At 36.0% G+C, this 9,916-nt stretch overlaps 1 protein-coding gene across 1 annotated transcript in view; it reads left to right on the top strand.

Annotated features, from left to right (window-relative positions):
* LOC119583073 (metal transporter CNNM4-like) overlaps positions 1–8,379 on the top strand; it is a gene marked incomplete in the record, with an annotated part of 31,460 nt that extends 23,081 nt beyond the window's left edge. The window contains 6 exon segments of the mRNA XM_037931583.1: positions 500–639; positions 1,039–1,174; positions 1,400–1,518; positions 1,951–2,067; positions 2,416–2,488; positions 7,090–8,379. Of these exon segments, the coding sequence (XP_037787511.1) occupies positions 500–639; positions 1,039–1,174; positions 1,400–1,518; positions 1,951–2,067; positions 2,416–2,488; positions 7,090–7,133 (629 nt within the window).
* Positions 8,380–9,916: the final 1,537 nt, after the last annotated feature.

Here is a 9,916-nt window from a genome sequence, read left to right as displayed (position 1 = left end):
TTTCCCAGATCAGGTGCAATTCTATTCGAATAGATTTCCTCCCTAGCGAAAATGACGAAGAGTAAAGGAGGGTATGACCGAATTGGGATAAGGATATATTACTAATATAATATATTATATACATTATACCTAAATTCATCAATTATGCAGTAGATTGCATATCTAATGTATTATTTTTGTTTTATAGTAAGAATGATTAGAGTAAATGGAGGGTATAGTACACATATATGAGGAACTACTGGAATATATATATTATATATATATATATATATATATATATATATATATATATATATATATATATATATATATATATATATATATATATATATATGAATGTATGCATAGTTAGTGGGCTCTTGTGTTTTTTATTTGTATATATGTATATCCGTATGTGTGTGTTTGTGTGTGTCATATATCTTTATATTATCTGTATATAGGGCTATATAGAGGCATATTTATCAATAAAACTTAACTAAATTTCTGCTTTCCTCTCCAGCTGTGGAGCCCTTCAAAGAGGGTCAGCTGTCAGAGATCATTGTGAAGAAACTGTTAACACAAGACGTGATACACTGTATTAAGCTGCGGACCAACAAGGAACAGTCAAAGGCAGATCAGCACACCTATATATACATGCAAGTAAGTTATCCCGACTGTTTGTTATTTTATTTTATTCTGTTTTATTTATGTATTTATTTTCCAGGTCTAGAAGTAGGTCCAAATGCAAAAGGTGTTTGATGTGATTTGATAATAAAATTCAGTCATGTAATTTGAATAATGTAATTTATTGTGTAGACTTTTTTTTTATCTGCCTGAAGCCAAAGGGGAAAATTTTGCAAAATACTTGTGTATTGCATTTTGTTGGTATTTCTTGTATTTCTTCATGTGCATCATATACTTAAGCATTAATGCCCTTTTTTGTTAAAATGTCAGGCATTGGGTATTTACAATGACATTTGTTAATTTAATTCATATTTTAGCACTTTATATTAAGTATTGTAATAGTTTTTTTTCCCCCCCTTCTTTTTCCTACTAAAGGGGAAGCCAGTGGATTACTTCGCAATAATTCTTGAAGGACATGTCGAAGTCACTATAGGAAAGGAAGGGTTAACGTTCGAGAGTGGACCCTTTACCTATTTTGGTATTTCAGCTCTTTCACACATTCACTCTATAGGTAAGAACATATTCCATAGCGAGTGAGTGTGCTTGTTTGTGTGTGGATACAAGTAGGTGTAAGGAGAGATGTAGTTGAATATATAAGAAAGTAGTTGTATTTTTGTATATAGATATTTGTATCTATATCTTTATAGAATTTATATTCATTGTGTTATTTATATGGTGTGTATATATTATTGGAAGAAAACTAAGAGGTCATTTTCTCCCATTTTCTTATTTTTAGGAGAGTCTCCCTCTGCATCAACTCAGCTCAGCAAGGGGAGTATGTTGGGGAGTGTTCAGTCCTTGGACAACACAAAATTCTCCTTCCTCCCTGATTACTCAGTTCGTGCCATCACTGAGGTAAGGGCTGGGGATTCCCAGGGTTTATTTCTTGGGGGATTTCACTCTCTCCCGCTGAGATATTATTTCTGTTATGATTCTTTGTGTCTTTCACAGTCTGCCTTCCTTCTCTTCCTCCTTTCTTTCTGTCTCCCTCTCTCTCCCTCTCCATTTCATCTATCTCCCATTCTCTCTCCTTCCATCTTCATTCTATTTTTCTAATACTATCTCTCTCTCTCTCTCTCTCTCTCTCTCTCTCCTCTCTCTCTCTCTCTCTCTCTCTCTCTCTCTCTCTCTCTCTCTCTCTCTCTCTCTCTCTCTCTCTCTCTCTCTCTCCTCTTTCTCTCTCTCTCTCTCTCAGGGCATATAATTATTTATCTATCACAGTACAGAACCGCTTTCTACTATTAAACATATTACATTGTCTCACAGCAACCCCCATCCCTTCCACAGGTCACCTACCTCAAGATCCGTCGGTCTCATTATTTTGCCGCTCGCCGCGCATACCTCCTGGAGCAAGCTCAAAAGGAACCTCATAGTGTAGAGCACTTTGAGAAGGAAATCGCCAAAGTGAGTGTACTTGAAAGTTTGTGGGTTATTGTAGATATTTTTATTATGCTATCACGGTGTTAGATAAATTTCATATATTGAGACATATTAGTAAAAGTCAGTGAAACTGGTGGAGGTAAGTGGTTGTTATAGTATAAAAAAAAAATGCAAAAGAAAGAAATAGGCTTGAAATAATCTAAATGAATGGAGTCAGTTAGATATTCCTATATGAGTAAGGAATGTCACTTCATACAAAAATAAAATAAAATAAAGATAGAGGCTACATAGACCAATAAACCTAAGACCTCTAACCTGAAGTGACCCAATTAAAAACTCTCTGAGGTTTAATGAACATGCCACCTTCTCCAGATGTTAATTGAAGATGATGGCCCAAGTTCACCAGCCTTGGGAGAATGGCCCTCCCACGTCCCTCAATTCCAAGGTAGGTGGACCGAGAGCGTACTGGCCATTCATAAGTGCCTGGTTCGAAGTCAATCTCTGTATCATAAAAGAGAGTGCACAAATGAGAGATGTTTTTGATATACTGCACATTTTGGACTGTGCACACAATCAAATGGCTGTCAACACTTGAAAGTTGATTTCATTTGTAAGCCAAAACATGTTTACTCACATATTGTCAGCTTGGAATGTTAAGCTTATTAACTATTCACAGAGGTTGTTTTTAGATTATTTTGGAATATTATCATAAATTTTCTCATATATGAGATATGGTGGTATATAAATAGATAAACTCTAACATGGCTTATATGTATTAATATGTAGTTATATGCTAATGTGAAAGAATACTAACATTCAGCTCAGATTAGAATTCAATTTAACCATTAGTTCTGTAGACATGGGATGAAGTAATGAAAAATATTTGTCTTCCTTTCTATTGGATTGATTTGGATGCATTATTCCAATCTTCTGTTCATCTTTCTTCTCTTTTTCATCCCCAATCTCTTCCTTTCTTTCTTTCTCCTAGATCACTCTCTCTCTCCCTCTTTTTCAGTCTTTCTCCATCCCACCCTCCCTCCCTCCTACCCTTTTCCCTCCTTTCTCCCTTCTTCCCTCTTCCCTTCCCTTCCCTTCCTCTGTTTCCTTTCCCTTCTTCCCCCCTTACCTCTTTCTCCTCTCTTCATCCTACTCTCTCATTCTCTCTATTGTTCATTCTCTATTGTTCTCTTTTGCTTATTTTCTCAAATGCTCTCTTACACATTCTCCATTCTCCTCTCCCTCTCCCCCTCTCCCCCTCCCCCTCCCCCTCCCCCTCCCCCCCCCTCCTCCCCCCTCTCTTTCTCTCTCTCTCTCTCTCTCTCTCTCTCTCTCTCTCTCTCTCTCTCTCTCTCTCGCTCTCTCTCTCGCCTCTCGCTCTCTCATATCCATAAAGATAGTTGATGGTTCAATAAGAGATGGAATACTGTCTTAAGGAAACAAACTTAAGCTATTGTAGCCAGTTTATTGTCCATAGAAAGGAAGATCAGAAAAGAATCAATTTAGATATTAATTTGCTTTACCTTAGAACTTTTTGTTTGTAATACTAAACCTTTGCATGTTTCAGCCAGAGTTTACTATATATATTATTAGATATTTCAAAGTAATACTGTTGTGTTTATACAATGATTTTGAGCCTTTGCAATAAGTCAGCCTATTAAGCTGATCATCAATAGTTACTAGAATAATAATAATTCAAATGTTTTTTAAAGACAAAATAGTTAGTGGTGTGAGAGCATATTACAAAAAGAAATTTAAAATTTTGATTATATATACATATATTTGGTAACCTTTTGAATCATTACTGAATTTCCTTATGCATGGTATCAGTCACATCACTTGAAGTAGGAAAGGGCTCGGAAGGCCATGACACTGGTGTGCATGGCATCCTGAGTATATCACAATGAATGACATCCAAACGTTTGACTTTCCCCAAAGCTACCCTCCGATTAGCAGCTTTCAGTCCATGTCAGGTGGCTCTGACGAATAGCTTCCTTTGAATCACCGAGCAGCCCTTGATATTAGTATTATTATTACTATTATTATAACCCATCTGCTTAATTTAAGCTTTGGTTTGACATTCTTTTAAATGAGTGCTGCCTTCATCCTGTTTATAGTCTTGCATCCCATAAGGAATTTGGGAGCTCATGTATTACCTTTTGTTGACAGACAAATTTTGTTTTTCAGTTGCAACAGTAGCTAACTAGCTGCTTGCTGATCCCCCCAAAAGTTATAATGTACCCAGAGGTATTTGAAATATGGTGGTTGGTTCCTTTGTTGTTGACCCTCTTAAGTATTTGGTGTGTACATATGTATATACATCTTGCTTTGTTGTAGCTTTTACAGCACTTGGCTTTGGGTGTTATTAATCTACTCCCCTTCTGCACTTTGGTTTTTATGGTGATAGCTGCTAGTAGAGTGTCTTCCCTTCTAGCTTTTTGTTTCAGTAAGTCACAAAACGAAGTCTGAGATTAGCAGGCTATTCAGTGAAATGTATATCCATTTGCTAAGGATCTAACTCCTATTGCTCATAGAGTAATTGCAAAGGTTAAACAGAATTACAAAATTAATATTATGTAATTATGTTTATGATCATGATATATACTGACACTGGTAGTTGACAATAGACTATCATGTGTGCGCTCTGAAAGTGAAATTTGTGGCTTTATGAACCTAAAAGTAGCACTAACCTAGACTTGCTTGTAACCTGTTGATGTCCTGTATGTGTTAGCTTTGTTGATAGTGTCATAGATAAGCAGTATAGGTTCCAGAGAAAAGGATAGATAAGGAGAGGAATAATTTTAAAGGAATCTCACTTGGAAGCAATTCTAGATGGGAGGACAAGCTTCAAAAAATATATATATCTTATTTATGGGAAAAGTAATGATCAAAGTTCACACTTTTAATGCCCAATGTGTGTGCAACTGCGTTTGTGTCTATAAGTGCGTGTTCTGTGGTACATTAACTGAAATGCTTTGCTTATATCTGGAAAGCAAATAAATAGTTGAAGGAGAGCTTCCTACAACTCAGAAAACTTGTAAATTTCATCTCCCATCTTTAAGTATATTTCATCGTTACTGTATAACATGTGGGTGTCCAATTCCTTCATTAAGCATTTGTGACAATTTTGTATGAAGATTCTTTGACATATTTGACTCTTAAAAGACCGATTTTTTGGGTGTGTTTCTGCTTCAGGTAAAATAAAGGAAGTATTTCAACTTTGTTTTCTAGGCAGGTTTATCATACGTTATATGTACTTGGGGATTTTTATAGCTTCGTGGAGAGTTACAGTAAATATTCTTTGTCAACCTATGCCAACTTAACTACAAGCTATATAAGTATAGGTGGTTGTATTGCAATCTCTCTCTCTCTCTCTCTCTCTCTCTCTCTTCTCTCTCTCTCTCTCTCTTCTCTTCCTCTTCTCTCTCTCTTCTTCTCTCTCTCTCTCTCTCTCTCTCTTTCTCTCTGTCTGTCTGTCTTTCTCTCTCTTTCTCTCTGTCTGTCTGTTTCTCTCGTCTCCTCTCTCTTCTCTCTTTCTTCTGTCTTCTCTCTCTCTCTCTCTCTGTCTGTCTGTCTCTCTCTCTTTCTCTCGTCTCTGTCTCTTCTTTCTCTCTGTCTGTCTCTCTCTTCTCTCTCTGTCTGTCTCTCTTCTCTTCTCTCTCTCTCCTCTCTCTCTCTCTCTCTCTCTCTCTCTCTCTCTCTCTCTCTCTCTCTCCTCTTTTCTCTTCTTTCTGTCTCTCTCTTTTCTCTCGTCTGTCTGTCCTCTCTCTCTTCTGCTCTGTCTGTCTTCTCTCTTCTCTTCTTCTCTCTCTTCTCTCTCTCTCTCTCTCTCTCTCTCTCTCTCTCTGAGCTTCCTCCAGCAGTGGGTTCTTAGGCTTATCCACTTTAAATTTCCTGTTTGTAGCACAACCTTCTATTTTTTGCTGATCAGTGTGACTGTCTTTTGAAATGTTTGTAGTTGTTTCAAGTTGTTCATTTGTGTTTGGATATGAGTCTTAGATATTAGAATTTGCATATATCTGTCTTTTTTTCTTTGTGGAGTAACATTCTATGATAATGTTTGGTATTCTTTAGCCCTGTATTACAAAAATATTTATACAATACATTTTCATTAATCTATAAATTTGGTATTTGTGTGCTTTGACATTTCTAAAGATAAAGAATGACCAAGAAATGCATTTTGAAAAAATGACTAAATATTCATGATTACTGACCACCTCAAAGTAACACTAATATGTCTAGAATGGAAAATTATTTATCATATTTTTCTGTAAAATTGAAATATTTTGAAGGTTAGGTTAATATTCCTATGAGAATGTGCAGACATTGACTTTTGCATCATAGGTAATAATAATCACTATTCTTTTACCTTGTTCTGTTTTCTTCAGTGCTTTTAGATTCCAAAAAGTCCTCATTAAATCATGAAAGTCCTCATAATCCCTACAATAACAAATGCCATTCACTCATAACTCTACCAGTTACGAAGTATCTCCCTGTCTTCATACCAAAACATCTTGCTGCGTAATTCTGCCACATTCTTCATATGCTTCCTCCTCCCTATATTCTTCCTTATAGTTATAGTTGCTACATCTCACTTCTGTAATATTCTGAATAACCGAGGTATTTCAAACAACCATATCTTGTAATATCCCTTTCTGAACCTTTTTGTCTGCCAAGGCCTTCCTCTCAGTAATTTTTTTTTCTTTTTTTCTTTCTTTTTTTCTTCTTTTTTTTCTGACCTCCCAGACACAAAACATGTCTACTCCTCCTTGTTCACCCTTGTTTCATCTTGATGCACCCTTTGCTTTGTCAAGATTTCACAGTACTGTAATTATGTGTTGATCCTTTCTCATATATAGCTTTTAGATCTATAATGTTTAGAATATTAATGATTTGTCCTGTTTTATATTTTGCTGTTTTGATATATGCTTTACTACTTGGTTAACCCAAAAAAATAATAATACTAAATAGCCTTAGATGAATGTTCTTTTTATTTAGTAAATGTTTCACTGTTTTGTAAAGTTATTATTAAATCTACTTCCTTTCAAGGAAAACTCTGGAATGGCCAATGGATCAGCAGTGAATTCCTTTGAGAAGGGAAATGACATCGAGATGGGCCTCCACGACTACCCCATGTACCCACCGTCTCCCCCGGTCCCAAACAGTAGCCTCAAGAACTCTGTCTCGGTGCCAGGCACACCCCTCAGCAGCCACAGCCACACCAGCATGAAGCCAAGCAACAGCTACACTAACCTGCAGCAGGACTGCCCGGCCCCTATCTCAGGCAGCACGAGCGTCCATGCAGCCATGGAGGGCAGCCACAAGACCTCGGCTGCCAAATCTGACAACATCCCCTTGACCAACAACCTAAGTGTAAGCTCCATTGAGGACAATGGTGAGCAGAGGGTTGTGGGGAGCCCAGACGTCAGGTCCAACATGGGACGCCACATGAGTGTCGACTACAAGCCAAGCAACCTAGACAGTGAAGGGGTTATAGTCCACAGGCGGGAATCCTCTTTTTCTTGAGAGAGGGCCAAGAGTCTGCATGCCAGCATCCTCCTGTTGGTGTTGATAAGTCTTTGTTGTCAGGTTAGTTGTGAATTTCACAGACCAAGAATGAGAACGAGAACCCCCTCTGAAGGAATGCTGATGCCAACTTTTGTCATTTATGTACACAAATTTAGTGATAGATGACATAAATTAACCACTTCTGTGGTAGCAAGATCCGGAAGTATATAGAAATGAAGCATCATTTTTGTGATGTTTAATATATCAAAGAAATGGTTAGTAATAAATGTAGCAATAACTAATGATATGAAGAAGTTTATGACTAATAATTTAGTCATCCTGAGTGTATTATTTTAGAATTGTGAACTAAGTGCTACTTGGACTTAGCACTGCCAGTGTTGATAGTCATTGAATATGATTTTAAGAAAAGTTTATTATTAGTAAGACAGCATTATGTTTTTTTGATGTCGATCATTATGGGTACTTTTTTAAAGCATTCTACTTTTAACTGCCATATTCTAAATCAAATGAACATGTTTTTTTCATTTTTGCCACAAGACTTTTTTCATATATGATAACTACAAGATGAATGATAAAATACATTGCATTACAGTTATTCTTCACATCTTGAACTGAAGATATTTATGTTGTGTTAGACATTCAGTGGTTGTTTAACCAAAAGGAATAAATACCAGCCAAACTTATTCTCATGGTGTAGTTTGAAATGGCAAAAGAAATACAGTCATGGGTGCAACATGTTACTCAACATTGTTAGTAATTCAAAAATTGTTTGGATGGCATAAGATAAGATTTTGGTGTATAGAAAAAAAACAACCAGCAAAAATGACAAATTGCAGTGCATATGCAAATGAAGCACCACTGTCAAAAGTTTTATTCGGTTTTCTGTTGGTATTAATCAGCTCCTCTTTCCACTTCCATGCCAGATTGTTGTCTTCATCTTCCATGCTCTCCTTGGTGATTCCTCTACAGCTCCTTCATATCCTCTTCTTCTTTTTCCTCTTCCTTCTTCTTCTTCTTCTTCCTCTTCCTCTTCCTCTTCCTTCTTCTTCTTCTTCCTCTTCTTCTTCTTCTTCCTCTTCTTCTCCTATCTCCTCTCCTCTCCTCTCCCCCCTCTTCCTCCTCTCCCCCCCTCTTCCTCTTCCTCTTCCTCTTCCTCTTCCTCTTCCTCTTCCTCCTCCTCCTCCTCCTCCTCCTCCTCCTCCTCCTCCTTAAATTAGGACACAACAGCAAGGGAATATCAAACCTTGGATCAAATAATTTGTAAAGGTTGTTATTGCCATTATCTGACCAGAGATTTCAAGGCCTTGTTGAAGGGCTATGTACAAACACGTTTCTTAAAACGGATAAAAGAGCAGGAATCGTAGGAAACCGAAAGAACAATATAATCAAGTTTTTATCTTCCCATTTCCATTTCACACGTAAGCAAAGCATATATAGTTGAAGTAACCCAGGTAATCAAACCTCCACATTTCCGTTCTCGAGAGCAATACAAGAGGTGGTACTTGAGGGAAAGATTTACTTTTTGATAAGGTGAATATAATGTAGGTATAGTAGAACTACTTAGTGGAATTAGATATGTGTAAAATTATACTGTACTTTTTTCTCCTTTTTTTTCTTCTTTTTTCTTTTAGTATAGATTGGCAAAAAAAAAAGATGTGTAGTGGCAGAGTTTACTTGGTAAAATAGTGCTGTGATAGGGTCTTGGTCAAGAGATTTATCATTATCATTGTATATAATGTATGTAACTCTATTGGTGTAAATATGTTTCAGTCTCAAATTCTATATATTTGTATATATCAGTTGAGGAGTGTTTCGAGTCATTTCAGAGCAGATCTTTTGTCCCCCAGAATAGGGTGAAAAGTCTCACTCTATCAAGACACATTCTCCTGTTTCTCCTATGAAGAAAGTGAAAATGGCTCTTTCTTTCCAAATTATATCATCCCTGTCTTGGAATTTCTATTTGAATTAAGGATTTTTACATGACTGACTTATATTTTTGTTATATTAATTTATGTAATTTCAATAAAGATATATTGTATATGTCTATATATGTATATGTATGTATATGTATATGTATATGTATATATATGTATATATGTATATGTGTGTGTGTGTATATATATATATATATATATATATATATATATATATATATATATATATATATATATATATATCTTTTCACAAAGAAATCAAGTACCATTTTGTCAAAACAGATCTTAATCTGTGTACCTAAAGTATACAGTCTTTACATGCACACTCACACTCCCTCTATTTATAACATGAAAATATTCATAATTCAATTATAATTAATTTAGACTGAAAAATTAATTTAGACTGAAACATG

This window comes from Penaeus monodon, chromosome 16 (genome assembly GCF_015228065.2).
Source record: "Penaeus monodon isolate SGIC_2016 chromosome 16, NSTDA_Pmon_1, whole genome shotgun sequence".
In the NCBI taxonomy this organism is placed as follows: domain Eukaryota; kingdom Metazoa; phylum Arthropoda; class Malacostraca; order Decapoda; family Penaeidae; genus Penaeus; species Penaeus monodon.
The sequence above is the reverse complement of the archived record's forward strand: the minus strand, read 5'-3'. Positions and strand labels throughout refer to the sequence as shown.